Consider the following 16230-nt stretch of genomic DNA (forward strand, 5'->3'; position numbering starts at 1 on the left):
CAAGGAATTTGCTGTTACATGAGGTAGAACAGAGGCTGTAATCCAGTGGTACCGCTCGTATTCACTGGTCTGGAAGTGGAGAACAAACCCTTTCCCAGGCTGAGACACGCTAGCTAGCATGGGGTTGGTCGACCTCCTCACCATGTCTAGCTTTTCTTCAAAATTGATTTGTAAGTATGTCTGAGACCAAATCAATTTATTTTCCTCCGTAGGCATAAAAAGTCTAACTCTGATGTATTAATGTGCAGAGCTACACACGTGTTTTACCAGTTGAACTCGGCTGTAACAGTTTCCCTCTGACCAACCAATCAGAGGACGGAAAAATGCTGACGCTTTTCTGGGCCAGTGAGCTGCCCTGTGAGGAGAATCTGAAATCTGATTGGTTAAAGAAACAGATTTATTGGTAATATTTTAAATGGTAAAAAGGCCAGCAGTACTGACTCTGAAGGCCCTGGGCAGATTAGATTGACATGGCAGCACATAGAGGCTGACATCTGATTGGACAAAAAAATCTAACCTCCACATACACGTACTGGAAGCAGTGCAGCCAAGAGAAACACTACAAAATAAAGAGAATAAACTGTTGGGAATAAATTAATACAATTTCATGTAACAAATATTAGAGTTTAGGTTGTAAATGTAGGTCAGTGCTTCTGATAGTGTTTAGACCAGCAGAGAAGGTTTTTCTATCTATCTATCTATCTATCTATCTATCTATCTATCTATCTATCTATCTATCTATCTATCTATCTATCTATCTATCTATCTATCAAAATAAATACTATAGATGTGAAAACGCTTGAGCTGAAGTGTGAGAATGTGAGAGTGACTGTGAAACACTTATTGTACACCAGGGGTCGCTGTTGTCAAACATTAAAACGTCAAAAAGCGTGCAGAAAGAGAAAGCTTTGGTGAGAAGGAGGAAAAAAGGAAAGCACTAATAAAAAATAACGAAATGATATACAGAAGATTGCAGGTGGTCAGATGAATATTTATTCTGTGTTTGTAAATGAGAGAGAGAGAGAGAGAGAGAGAGAGAGAGAGAGAGAGAGTATTTCAATTTGCCATCTATTAGATGGATAAAAGAAAAGAAAGAAAGGATAAAGCAAGGAAGAAAAATGTCCTTAAATTGTCATAATATCATTTAAAAGTTACCAATAAAATATTTTTTAGTTTAATTTAGTAATTATAATTATTATTGGTGGTTGATGATATCTGTTAAAACCATTGTCTTTTCCCACTGTTTTCCCCACAAAGAAAGAAAGAAAGAAAGAAAGGAGCGTGTATTCCTTATAGACTCATTTGCATATCTCCTACAAAGAGCCAATCAGACGCGGCGGTTAGAGGGCCGACGCGCCACGCCTCCTGTCCCTCCTATTGCCCCGCCCCTTCTTCATTTATAAGGCGCAGTGTGAGAATTGTAGCTTCTTATCTACAGTTTATCTTCATTCACCAGACCTGCATTTCCTCTACTACTCATACTACAGCAACTGCAGCTTTTGGACCTCCATCATCTCTTCTACCTGCTTCACTGTAGGAGGTAAGCCTGAACCCCAGACTCATCATCTTTAACATCATCATCATCATCATTATAGCAGGTGGAACTTCTTCCATTTCATTCTACTGGACAGGAAACTTCAGTACTGTAGTGTTTCTTCCAGCTCACATCTCCATGTCCCAGCACAAATCCTCAAACACCAAGCAGTAGCCCAGTAAACTTACTCTGAAGATATACAGTATATGGCCAAACGTTTTTGGATCATCTCATCTCATTCCACATTTACTTCAAAGTTTACTGTTATAATGAGTTCCACTCTTCTGGGAAGATGTTCCACTAGATTTTGTGGAGATTCATTCATCTGCAAGGGTGTTAGTAAAGTCAGCTACTGATGGAGGTGAGAAGGTGAGAAGACCAGTCAGTGTTCACATTCATCCAATAGGGTTTATAGCAGGAGATCTTCCAAAGCAGCATCGTTCTGTGGGTTTCTTCTGGATTCTCTGGTTTCAGCAGGAGTTTTTTGATCAGCAGGATTGAAATCATGCAGCTCCAGATGAAGCATGGAGCCCTCTGATAATGGGAAACGCTGTGTTTAATTCCCCACACCCCAGTTCTATAGTGTAGAGTTGTATAAAGGTATATAGCGTGAGGGCGAGGTGCACGTGCGTCATACGTGCCTGGGACACCTGACCTCGAGTAACCTCTGTCGTTTGCTTTACATAGGAAGGACAAGAAACCTGAAGTCAATTCTGCCAGCATGGAGTTTTCTCTGGTACGTGAACGGCTTTATCTACTACATCCCCAAAAAACAAACAAAAAAAAAACTCTAATTGCTCTCTCTCTCTCTCTCTCTCTCTCTCTCTCTCTCTCTCTCTCTCTCTCTATCCCTTTAATTAATGAATTTATTTATTATTTTGTTATATATATATTTTTTTTTACATCAGGAACGAGTGCATAGGGGGAAAAAAAAAATCCATCAAAAAGTGCAGTTAATTATTTGACATCACATGTTGACGTTTACAAAGTCATTTCTGAATAAACACACACACACACACACACACACACACTCCTCGGTGTGGATGAGGGGGAAAACTGCCGTGTGTGTGTGTGTGTGTGTGTCCCAGAACTTGACTGATGATGTAGTTGAGTTATTTTGTGTACAGAAAGTGTATCCTGTAGTAAACCCCACACACAGAGAGACAGCGTGTGTGTGTGTGTGTGTGTGTAAAGAGGATATTTGTAGTGAGCGAGTGTGTACGTGTGTGTTTGCTCACTGGCATGAGCAACGAGTGACACTTTAGAGAGTAAACACTTTGGGGGTCTGAGCTGTTTGAATATTTAACGCTGACTGTAGTTATTCTGCTCATAGCTGGAGTTTGCTTTATAACACTTTTTTTGCATGAACTCTGTATCACAAAGTCTTCAAACTACAGTTTTTACATTTAAATCGCGTGTGTGTGTGTGTGTGTGTGTGTGTGTGTGTGTGTAGGCTCACCCTGTAATTAAAGCCTTCATGTGTGGTTCTCTGAGTGGAACCTGCTCTACTCTGCTCTTCCAGCCGCTGGATCTGGTGAAGACTCGTCTACAGACTGTACAGAACAGTGCACAGCCCTGGTGAGACACACACACACACACACACACACACACACACACACAGAGCACTCACTACACATGCACACTACCTACATCAGAGTGAGAGTTGAAATCTGCAGAAATTGAATTCATAAATAAATGAACAAATGAAATATTTCTATTATTTAATTAATTAATTAATTACAATTATTGCATCAATTAGTGCAAAGGGGCGTTAACTGTGATCTGATTGGTTACAGTGAGGTAAGGGGCGTTAACTGTGATCTGATTGTTACAGTGATGTAAGGGGCGGGAACTGTGGTCTGATTGGTTACAGTGACGTAAGGGGTGGGAACTGCGGTCTGATTAATTGCATAGCTATTTGGGGGCGGGAACTGTGGACTAATTGGTTACAGTGTTGTGGGAAGGGGCTGTGGCCTGATTGGTTACGTTGCTATTTGGGGGCGGGATCTGTGGACTGACTGGTTATAGTTACACTGGGTGTGTAAGAATAGAACAGAACTGTGTTCTGATTGGTTATAATGACACTGGGTGTGAACTGTGTTCTGATTAGTTATAGTTCATCAGGATGGGAACTGTTGTTTGATTGGTTACATTGATATTTGTGGGCGGGAACTGTGATGTGATTAATTACAGTGGTTCTGTTTTGGGACTTTGGTGTGTAACTCTGTCATCTGCCCTTTTCTCTGTTTTAGTTCAGGAAGGGTTGGCATGGTGACCATCTTTCTCACAGTCGTGAAAACCGAGAAGCTGTTAGGACTTTGGAAAGGCGTCTCACCAGTGCGTATCTGATACACTGATCTGATATCTGACACACCCACATATACTGTATTCACACACTAAGGCCATACGTATGTGCACCCCCTAAACACACCCACACAGTTCTTCAAAGAGACTCAATTTTAAAGAATGTCTTCTAAAACATGTTCACCAAGAACATATGGGAGTCATGGTCAGGTGTCCACATGGATGTTGACTCTTATGTACACAACATTGCCTTCATTCCAACTCTGTGTGTGTGTGTGTGTGTGTGTGTGTGTGTGTGATGTAGTCATTTGTACGGTGTATCCCCGGTGTGGGAATCTACTTCAGCACGTACTACAGTGTGAAGCAGCGGTTCTTCAGTGACCGAACTCCTCATCCCGTGGAGGCCATACTGCTGGGTGCTGGAGCCCGGTGTGTAGCGGGGGTCTGCATGCTGCCCATCACAGTCATCAAAACTCGCTTCGAGGTGTGACTGCGAATGATGTGAATTATGACATAGAGTGTGTGTATTGTGTGTGATGTGTGTGTGTGAATGATTAATGTAACTGTAAAGTGTGTGTGTGTGTGTGTGCGTGTGTGTGTGTACAGAGTGGCCATTATAACTACAGCAGTGTAGTCGGAGCTCTTCGCAGTGTGTGTCAGACAGAGGGTCCGAGAGCTCTGTTCTCCGGTCTCGCAGCCACTCTGCTCCGAGACGCTCCCTTCTCCGGCATCTACGTCATGTTCTACAGCCAGGCCAAGAACATGCTACCTCAAGGTCAGCACCTGTGTGTGTGTTTGTGTGTGTGTTACATCTTTGTGAACATCAGATGTCTCCATAGAGACAGAGGCACAAACATTTTGTCTATAATGAAACAATCGTGTGTGTGTGTGTGTGTGTGTGTGTGTGTGTGTGTGTGTGTAGAGATAAGCGAGTCGGCGTACGCTCCACTGGCTAACTTCAGCTGCGGCGTCGGAGCCGGCGTCTCGGCGTCTCTGCTCACGCAGCCTGCAGACATGGTGAAGACGCTCATGCAGGTGAATCCTCATCGCTTCAGGAGGAGCGCGGACGCTCTCACTTACATCTACACGGTAACTCCTCCTCCTCCATCTCCTCCACCCTACAGCCTTATCTCAGGCTCTCACGCAAAACAAGTGCTGCTATCAGAGAGAAAAGACCAAGTCACACTGTGGAGGGACGTATGAGGGGACACGATACCAGACACGATTTTCTGAGTTTGTGCCGGCGCACATTCGCTTTAGTACTGATGTAAGCGATGCTCCTCGGTCACGTTATTTGGTGTTCTGCCCTTCCATGGTGGAGCAACAGGAAGAACAGGTGTAGATTCTCAATTATCAATTAAAAAAAAAAAAAATTTTTTTTAAATTCGTCATACACTGGGGGCGAAACGGTACGCAAAATTCACTGTTTGTTACGTACCTCAGGTTTTGAGTCACGTTTCGGTTTCATTTGGGTACAGAAATGCAAAACGTGAAGCTGCTTTTTAAATTTTTTAAATTATTATTTTTTTATTTATTTTAATATTTAAATTTGTATTAACATTTGTGAACAGTTGAACATCAAAAGAATTGCTTGCTTGATTTAAATAAAATAAAAAATACATAAATTAATTAGAATAAATAAAATTAATGCAATACACTTTTTTTATTATAGATTTAAATATATTATAGATTGACTAAATAAAATTAAATAACTGGAGAATTTTTTTTTACATTTTGTTAGACCCCATTTGGTTGGTACAGGTGTGTGTGTGTGTGTGTGTGTGTGTGTGTGTGTGTGTGTGTGTTTAAATTTATTTCATATTCTAAATATTCTACTTATTTCAGCAGACTATAACAAACGTCCTCATTCCATTTTTTTATTCATAAATAAATGAATGAATTCCATTCATCCAACTTCCATTCGTTCTCTCTCTCGATATGCGGAATTGTCAGGAATTTTCCCATTTAAGGCCAAACTTTCCCACAAAGGGGCATGGGTGAAGTTTTCCTTCCAACCAACGAAGTCCACACCTGATGAATATCATTCCATATAAACAGGTAGAATTGGGTGTGGATTTAATTGGTTGGAATGAAAACCTTCACCCACACCGGCCCCCTGGTGGAAAAAGACTGGACGCATCTGTTTCAGGAGGAAAATTCTTGAACCTGTCCAGAAAACGCGAAAGAACGATTATCGCTGGACTGCCGTAAAAACGTTGGTGACAGGACGTGGCGGAAATTCCGCACATTGTGTTTGCGTAACGGATCGAGTCGTGACACGAGTTACAGTTACTGTGTATAACTTTTACATACGACCTGTTACATCTGCCATGCTGTCTTTAGTTTTTATCCATTTCTATTTACGCCGATCCCTCAAACGTCTCGCATCTTGAACATAAATGACCCTTTTTCACCTTTTTTGTCTCAGACTCTCCGATATCTCCTGTTCCGTCTCGTTCGAGTCGTTAAAGCGGGTCCGAAGGTCACTCAGTTCGCTCGCTCTTGAGATCTCACCACTCCGGGTTACTGCAGTACACAGACTGGAGATGGTTAATGTATTAAAGTTCGCTAGGGCACACGCGGGCATTCATTCATTTTTTCCGTCATCAGAGATGAGGAAGGTCTGCTTTGTTATTCAGGTGAATTGGTTGTAAAGGTGTGTGTGTGTGTGTGTGTGTGTGTGTTTCAGGAACAAGGCCTGGCCGGGTTTTTCCGCGGCGCCGTGCCTCGCTGTCTCCGCAGGACGATGATGGCGGCGATGGCGTGGACCGTGTACGAGCAGCTCATGACTCGAATGGGCCTCAAGACCTGAAAGAGAAGATCTGAGCAAACCAGATCAATGACATGTCAGTTAAAGCAGAGGGTGAAACGGAAAAGAGAAAGACGGAGACGTGCTCGAAATATGAAAGAATGACAGGTGGTGAACGGAGAGATTTTTACTCGGGTCGATATGAGAGCAGTGTGCGGGGGAGAAGTCGGAGCCCCCCGATAGACGAATCGTTTGTGATTTTTATTTAAAAAAAGGGGCAGCATGAAGATCACAGTAACCCATAAACCTTCTGTGGGAGAGCTACGCTCATGCTCATTTAGTTTTTTCCCCAAAAAACATGCGTGTAAACGAAGGACTCCGTGTCCATGAGAGCGTGACTTCACCTTCTGTACAAACCGAATGAGATTTCAGCAGCAATCAGGGAAAACTTCAGTCTCCTTCTAGAAATGTTTAACAACTAACTGAAACGTCCACCATTTGAGTCACGTGGTTACGAATTCCACACGTTATGGCCAATAGTGTGTGGGTTTTTTTGTTTTCGAGAATTTGCCTGTTATAAATGGTTCAGATGTTGAAGAAACCAAACCAGATCATAGGAGATCATACCAGATCATCCACTAAAATGAACTGTGTGTCTCCTGTTCTCATTTGCAGGACTGCAGATTGCAAACTGTGTATAAATGTTTATATGTAACTTTTTTTGTTTTTTTTGCACGATATCACAAATATAGAGATCTATAAATGTGTATATGTTCATTTATACGTGTTGCAAACTTAAATCAAATAAAGCACATTCTCACATCACGCTCTTGTTGTTTACTGTCTCAGACATGTTTATCTGCAGGTCAGATAGCCAGGTGGTTACAGAAGTATTATTCAGCACAAGCTGAGATGTTATCTCACACACACACACACACACACACACACACACACACACACACACACACACACACACACACACACACAGCATGCATGGAAGAAGAGGACTGGCTGTTTAGAGGCTGCAGGAGATGGAGGATTAGAGCTGTTGTGTCCTGTAGAGTTTCATAAATGTAAATAATTTACAGCAGCTCCACACTGCAGGTCATGTACAGTGATGAATACAAACATCTGGATTGTGAGCCACAAGTTCTGATTTTAGCATCTGGCCAGAGAGTAATTGGTTTGAGTAGTAATTAGTTTGAGTTTTGGTTTTACTGGTAGTTGCAGTAGTTTTTTGTAGTAATGCAGAGGTGGCAAACGTACACACATCCTTTACTTAAGTAGAAGTACAGATCCTCATGTTTTAAAATACTCGGGTAAAAGTTGAAGTTCTGATTATACTTTTTTACTCAAGTGAAAGTAAAGAAGTCTTGGCTCAGACATGTACTTCAGTAAAAAGTAGTTATTACTGCTACATGTTTTAGCTGTTAACTGGACCTCACATCATAATAGATAGATAGATAGATAGATAGATGTGATAGCCTAGTGGGTTAATGTCAGGGTCCCCACGAGGATGAGTTTGATTCCTGCTCGAGCTGGTGGTTGCTGTGTTGGTAAATAAAACTTCTGGACCTTGTCCACTCTGAAAACATTTCAATTCTGTCCTTTCTGTGTTGGATTAATTTCTTGATTTTCTGGTCTTTAATGAAAGATAATCCCACCAAAAAAAAAGCACTTCTGTGGTAGCTCAGTGGGTTAAGGCTTGTGCCTGAACATGGTCCTTAATATAGTCCACGCTGGTGATAAGGTTTCAAAGCCAGTCCTACATGCCTTCTTTCTTACTGCGCTGGCATGAAACAAAGTATGAACCCTCCAAAAAGCACACATGCTTTTCAGCAGTGGTCGCGCAGTGGTTTGAGGCCTGTGCCTCATCTAAACATGCATCCGGCTCTGATCTCTTCCATGGTTCAGTGGGTTAAGTCTGGTGCCTCGCTGATGGTGAGGATCAGGGTTTGAATCCTGCTAGTTGCGATGTCGGTTATGTTCCTGCTTCCTAAATCTTTCTTTAGATTTATATTCGTGTGTTGATGGTTTAAAGGTAGATAGACCTGCTCTAAACAAACTTCCCAGCCCGTCTTCTCTGATGGTTCAGTGGGTTAAATCAGGTGTCGTGCTTTTGGTGGGGTTCAGTGTTCGAATCCTGCTTTCTGCCTGCCAGTCACGATCAGGATTCACATCTTTCTTTAGCGATATATTTTTGTTTTTAATGGGTTGAAAAGAAAGATAGACCTGCCATAAACAAGCGTCCTTAGCCTGTCCTCACTGATGGTTCAACGGGTTAATGTTGGTGTCTCGCTGGTGGTGGGGATCATGGTTCGAATCCTGCTATTTACAATGTGGGTTCAACTTGTGCTACTTACATCTGTATTTGCTTCCTACATCTTTCTTTAGCGTTAAATTCTTGTGTTGATGGTTAAAAAGAAAGATAGACCTGCTCTAATCAAGCTTCCCATCCTGTTTTTTCCTGATGGCTTAGTGGGTTAAGGCTGGTACTTTGCTAATGTTGGTGGTCAGGGTTCAAACCTGGCTTTCTGTCTGGTAGTCATGAGGTAGGTTAAATTTCTGATTCCTACATCTTCATATTCTTGTTTTGATGGGTTAAAAAGAAAGATAGACCTGCTCTAAACAAGCTTCCCAGCTTGTCCTTCCTGATGGTTCAGTGGGTTAGTGCTGGTGCCTTGCTAATGGTGTGAATCAGGGTTTGAATCCTGCATTGTCCCTGCTAGTCACGATATGGGTTTGCTTCCTAAGTCTGTCTTTAGCATTATATTCTTGGGTTGATGGTTTGAAAGAAAAGATAGACCTGCTCTAAACAATCTTCGCAGCTGGTCCTTCCCAATGGTTCAGTGGCTTAAGACTGGTATTTCGCTGTTGGTGAGGTGCAGGGTTCGAATCCTGCTTTCTGTGTTTCTGTCTGGTCTGAATTTCTTGCTTTGAAGCATGAAACAAACGATAAACCCCCCCAAAAAAAGAAGGTGTGTTGTGGGACTTGATGGCTTTGTGGTAAAAGCCTTGCCTCTGAGCTCAGAAGTTGCTGGTTGAATCTGGCTTGTCCCCACACTGGGTAAGCTGTGTGGAAAGTAGTGTCTGGTGAGCAATGAGGTAGTTGACTGTAAACAAAGGCTGTGAAGACCTGCTGCTTCACAGCCTCAGAAAAAATGAGGGTGATAGGTTTTTTGGCAGAATTTTTCCCTATATATGCAAAACTAAGTCGATACTTTTTTGAACGTTTTTGCTTCATAACCCCCTGTTTTCAGCTTCTCAGACACCGGGGGGGCAGATGCCCGGATATTGCCCCCCTGTTTCAGGATACGCCCTCCGAAACCACATCCAACCTTCCACGCAGCCATTTCTGACACCTTCCTTACTACAGCCACCGGAACCTTCCACACTCTTAACTTTGAGTCCTGGCCGGGGTTTGAACCGGCAACCTCTCAACCCAGAGGCAAAGCTCTTCCAATTGAGCCACAGGATCTCCTGCAAGAACCTGATTTTTAGGACCTTTTTTGGTTCTTTTAAAAAAACTTTTTAAACAATTTAAAGGAAAGCTAAGCAGTAGGACTCGAACCAGGTGAGTCAGATAGCAGCGACCACTTCACTGACCATTACACCAACACGCCTTTGCTTATTGGTCTCTTGGCTTTTCTATAGTTAGGAGACGTTTTCTCGTAGGTCATGATGGTAGAGGGTCAAAACTTCTCCTTCCTGTACATTCTCTCAGTTACTCGAAGTCTATGAGAAGTGACTCAGGTACAAGAACCACATCTCCAACACCTGCACCACTGATATACCATGATTTACCAGCAACCAATTTTAATGACCTTTCATTGTTCTGTTTTCAAAAACGTCCTATAATGTTCAATATGAAACTAGAGGTAAGAATCGAACCAGGGAAGTCTTTCATCATAGATCACTAATGGCATTACTTTCAAAACTCAAAACTTTGTTAGACATGTAAATAAGCAGGAAAGACAGAGACAAAGACAAAGAGACACAGACACAGCTTTAGAAAGAGTGAGAAACAAATAGAGAGACAGCAATAGAGAGACATATACAGTGAGACAGAGACATTTACTAAAAGAGACACAGAGACAATTAGATAGAGAAAATAGAGAGACAAAGATAGCGAGATATAGCCACTTCCTGTTGGAAGTGTTTCTCCCGAGCGACTCTTAATGATCTCATTTACTAAATGAGCAGTAGTGAGTTAAGTGCTTGCTCAGGTGCCCAAAACTGGCAGCTTGGAGGTGTTAAACATGTATCATATTTACAGCATGTGATATATATGTAAGCATATGTACAGTGATTAAATATAAAGGCTATAACAGTGCAGAGACGTGTGGACATCATTAAGAGCCTTTGCTATGTTTCCACACGGACAGTTAATGAGGTGATACCGTTTCAAGTCAAGTCAGGAAGCTTATATATATATAAAATTATAGACATTTTACAGATTTGAATGATGTTTTGTTTTTATCTGTACGATCAATAAAGACAGTAATTTAAGTTTGTGTCACCATTATGAGGGAAAAACCCACAAAACGCCACCCAGAGGGTAAATTGTGTAAAACATGGCGGATTCGGTGTTTGATTTGAGACTCAGAAATAAAACAAAAGTTTACTGATTAAAATATTTTTATCTGGAGTTTATTTATTTATTTTATATCTAAGTAAGAAAGGAAAAAAATTTGTGCCGTTTAAAATAATTTTAATTTCGACAGCCAAATATATATATATATATTAATACAAAACTAATGAAAATGTTGTTACCTAATGAATGTATCCAGGCTGAAGATTCACATATAGAACACAAGCAGAGAAAAGATGATGATGATCATGAATGTGTCTGTTCTCAGTCATGTTCTCATCACTGACTCCCTCTGTCTCATCCACATTAACCCCAAACTTCTTACTGCCTTCTACCTGCTGATTCTTATCTTCATAAAGAGTGAGAGTCAGGACTTTATACACCAGCGGATTGAAAAAGACGCGCAGTAACAGGAAATCAGTTGTTTGGCTGAAATCGGCACGCAGTGAAAAGAAAAAATAATATTTCACCAAATCAATGTATTAAAACTAAAGTAACGAGCCTGTTTTGAAAATGTAAGAAGTAAAAGTACAGATATTTGTGTAAAAATGTAATGAGTAAAAGTAAAAAGTCTGAAAATAAATAGTGGAGTAAAAAACTGATACCAGAAAAATCTACTTAAGTACAGTAACAAAGTATTTGTACTCCGTTACTTCCCACCTCTGTAGTAATGGTATAAACAATAATTGTTGATCGGTATGTAGCTCTCTCTCTCTCTCTCTCTCTCTCTCTCTCTCTCTTTACACACACACACACACACACACACACACACATAAATGCTGATCATTTTTGTATCTAACCAATTGACTTTTTGTACAAAGCCGTTAACGTGGTCGATATGTTGCTCTGTATTTCAGTAGGAAGCTACAAATACTGCAGAATCCCCCAATATTGCATATAAAATGTGATTAAACATTTACATTTCTACATTTTAAATATTCGAAAAACCTCAGCTGAAAAGAAATTGAGTTCACAAGCTTCATTCAAAAGTATTTTCCATATTTTTCTCACATCCCTATGTACATTTTCTTCATCGTTTGCAAACGCAGATAAACTCCATCCAGTCCAGCTGCAAATCTGATTAGGAAATAAAACTCCTTTCCATCGATTTTTCAGATCGTCACAGGATTTAGCTAAAAGCTGAGATTAGCTAGTTAGCGAGGAGCTAGTTAGCGAGGAGCTAAACAGCATTAAACACCATTCTCACTAAACTCCCTCATGTGAAGTCAATCTTCGTTCTCTTGTTTTCTTCAATTCGTGTTCATGAAACATGAATCTTTTCAGCTTCAATCTCAAAAGGAATATTCTAGAAAGTCGCTTATGTGTTTCCGTACGCTAGCACGTAACACTTATTTATTTCTTTTTACTTGGCGAATGGTTTTATGTGGAACACCCCTGTTAAATGCTAGCTAGTCAGATTTCCGTAGAAAAACGCACGTTTCTTTTCAAATACGTTTTGCAGGAGAATTAATTTATTCATATAAAGTTATTATTCTGCGGTGGTCCAATGGCTGAGGTGATTTACTACAATATTGATGACCATTTTAGTATTTTTTTCACGGCATGTATTTATGACGTATCGCTGAATTCCTGTATGGGCCACTCGACACACACGATGGCCCAGTTTTCATCACGTGTTCAGGGTTTTTTACACACGTTGATAAGAGAAAAGGACGGAATACACACACACACACACACACACACTGTGATGAAACACATGACACAGCAGTAGAGCATAGTTTCATATCATTCTCTGACATCTTCTTTATTCTGTAACGGGTTTCTATAAAGATCAGAAGCGATGGTCAAAGATCTGAAATTATCTCGTAGAAATGAAGAAATATTCCATAAGACAAACCTTTATGTAGCTTAAAATTATTTTAATTACTATCTATTGCTATTTATATTTATTTCCTGTAAGGAACAGTATTGAATGGATACTACTTCCATAAAATGCTAGTAAACGTCTCCTCACAGAGAAATTCCTCTAATCTGGAAAACTCCAGAAACAACAATTGTATTATTGCGTTTCGATGAACCTTCGATTTTGCAGCTGCACTACTGTCAGAGTAACACTAGGAAAACAGAGATAAACTAATCAACGACATTCCGACCATTCACAACGTCCTCACGACGTCCAGCTTTTCTCGAAAAGGCTGTCTTGTAAATGTCCTTGTAAGTGTCTCTGCAAACAAATCAATTTTTTCTCCTGTCACTCCTCTGGAATTTAAAAAAAGAAGCTCTGACTAGTGCGGTTTTTGAACATCCAACGGAAGGAGGTGAAAATGCCGACGTTATTGAACGCATGCTGGATGTCCTCGGTGTCCAACTGGAAATCTGACTGGTTAAAGCAAGTTTTATTATCGTGTCTTTTTTAATCTGCAGCTATAAGAGTGTTAGTGAAGGCAGGTAGTGATGTGGGTGAGGGGAGGAGGTCTGGGGTTTAGTCAGCAGGAGATCTTCCACTCCAACATTTTTAACCCGTGGAAATCAGATCTTTATGGAGCTGGCTTTGTGCACAGGAGCATTGCCATGCTGGAACAGGGTTGGGTCTCCTAAGTGAAGTCAAGTGAAGGGAAAATTTCATGCCACCGCATCTAAAGACGTTCTGTAGAACTGTGAAAAATTTGTGGAAACAGTTTGGGGGAAGAAGCACATACGAGTGGAAAAGTCAATTTTTATAATACTTTTGTCCATATAGTGTATATTTTATACACACACACACACACACTTAGATCTTTTGTTAGCAATGGAGCAATTGCTTTTATATTTCTACGTTAGGAGTTTGGACCATGACCACCTCCTCCACACACACACCACCCCTTAATCACAATCATCTTAGTGCACTACTCACACACAAAATGAGTATTTATTACTACGTTCATTTATTTATTCTGCATCTGATATTTTTCTCACTTATTCATATTCCGTCAGAGAAACGTGTTCAGACCCTGAGCACACATTGCATCCAGAACGTTCTATCACACAGCAAACAGACAAAGTTCAGTGTTTCGCAAAAGGAAAAAAAACACACACGCCGTCTCGTCTTAATATGGTCTTTGTCTTAATATGGACACTCCGTCCTGTGTCTTAATATGGGCCAGCCGTCCGTCCGTCACACACTGAGTGTGTGCGTATCAGAGGGTAGAACATCTGTGAGGGACATCTAGTGGTGTAGTACCAAGAACACCACATTGTGAAATTTGATCAATTCAGCTCAAAGGCCTCAGGATGGGCAAAACTGGGAGAGAACGTACCTTCAGATAACCGACTAACGTAGTTATTAATCCTCGTTCACGTGAAGAAACTTCTGGATCGATCCCACAAACGTTTTCATGAAATGGAATGTGACGTTTGCCTATTAGTAATGAATTAATTGTAACCATTAATGAAACTCTGCGTCATCAGAGGAATTAAACACTCAGAGGTGAGACCTCAGATCACTGATAACAAAATGTGCACAATGTTTCCAATCTAACATCCAATCTGACCTCCAGTACCAACATGGGAGTCGAAGGGAATTTCATTGATGCTGTTTTCTTAGAAAGAAACGTTCACTCACGGTTTAGTAGAACTCGGTGATGGAAGGTGAAGGGTGAGAGCTCTTTGTTGTTCTACAATGACTGCAATAACACTGTAAAAAAGGACACGTGTAGGACCACCATTTCATTTCACTGGTTGCTTTTGAGAAGAAGTAGTGATCTACAGGTGTATGAACTTCTCAGAGCGAAGCCAGAATGTTCAATGAAGCCACTGATGGTTTATGTTTTCATTTTGATAAAAACCCCAGATTGCATCATTTTCATTTGCAGAAAAAAAAGAATAAACACAACATACAACAAGGACCACAAAAGTCAAAGAGCTGTAAAAATTCTAACATGCAAATTTGATTTTCCATTCAAAAAATGTCAGTTACAAATAAACATCAATAGTATTTCGTAAGATAAAAGAAAAAGGCATGGTGTGTCCTACTACAGGCTTCAAGGATTAAACATTTATCTCCAGACCGGTTTAAACCAGTTTACCTGTCCTGACCCCTCGACCTCGACACCCTCTCCACGTATCACGCCGGCCTCGTACACACACCGCCGTTATTCTTCTTCTAACAAACTCACACACTCCTACACACATCCAACAGTGATCACTGATATCACTGATATCCCTCATAATATACTCCAATTCATACATTTTTCTTTCCTAAATAATATTCAGAGGTGAAACGTGCGTCATCACTGCGCACACATTGCGTCCGGAACGTTCTATCGCTCAGCAAACAGACGTGACAAAGTTCAGAGTGTTTCTCAGAAGCCTTGTCTGCCATTGTCTTAATATGGTCTTTGTCTTAATATGGACACTCCATCCCATGTCTTAATATGGGCCAACCGTCCGTCACACACCAGGCCCCTGAGTGTGCATGTATGTATTGTAGCATTACAGCGACATCTAGTGGTTAAACCGGTGGGGCAAGAATTATAATCCTGTATCTTTAAAAATTGACTCCTTCCATCAATGTCCAAAATCGACCTCACACAAGACGTGATATCACATCATATTAACATTTATAATGAACACATTACAGATTGTCACCCAGATTACCCTTTTAAGTCTGGTTTGGTGCTCATGAAGTCTCAGGGAGTTTTCTCCGTGCCACTCTCACCACTGATTCACTTATCAGGGATTGATGCATAGGGACTAATTTATGGTGTTAAAATGTATTATCGTAAACTATCGTTTTATGTGTTGCTGGTTTTCAATTCGCTCTACAAATAACACTACATTCATCTCAAAACCAAACTTTCCATCTTCTGTAAAAACTCTTTACACGTGAGCGTGACGATATTTCGTTTTTGGTATAGGTTCTCAAAAACGCAAGATCGTTAATTAAAAAAATTCATACAAGATTCATGGCAGTTGTTTTATTATCGTGACCACTAGATAGATAAGTCTTCTTTTCTCACAACTTAAACAGAGACAGGAAGTACTAGCATAAGTTCACGGCACTAATGCTAGCGTTAATATCCACCTGTTTCCTGTAGGCGGCGCTGTTGTTAA

General features: G+C 40.7%; 1 protein-coding gene across 1 annotated transcript; it reads left to right on the forward strand.

Moving 5' to 3' along the window:
- The first annotated feature begins 1419 nt into the window (after positions 1-1419).
- Positions 1420-7412, forward strand: slc25a38a (solute carrier family 25 member 38a). The gene is made up of 8 exons (XM_046843947.1): positions 1420-1540; positions 2222-2270; positions 2988-3112; positions 3787-3871; positions 4143-4322; positions 4445-4613; positions 4761-4927; positions 6528-7412. Exons 2-8 carry the CDS (start codon positions 2256-2258, stop codon positions 6648-6650), a joined length of 864 nt encoding a protein of 287 aa, XP_046699903.1. The 5' UTR covers positions 1420-1540; positions 2222-2255; the 3' UTR covers positions 6651-7412.
- The last annotated feature ends 8818 nt before the right edge of the window (positions 7413-16230 follow it).

This window comes from Silurus meridionalis, chromosome 29, assembly GCF_014805685.1.
Source record: "Silurus meridionalis isolate SWU-2019-XX chromosome 29, ASM1480568v1, whole genome shotgun sequence".
In the NCBI taxonomy this organism is placed as follows: domain Eukaryota; kingdom Metazoa; phylum Chordata; class Actinopteri; order Siluriformes; family Siluridae; genus Silurus; species Silurus meridionalis.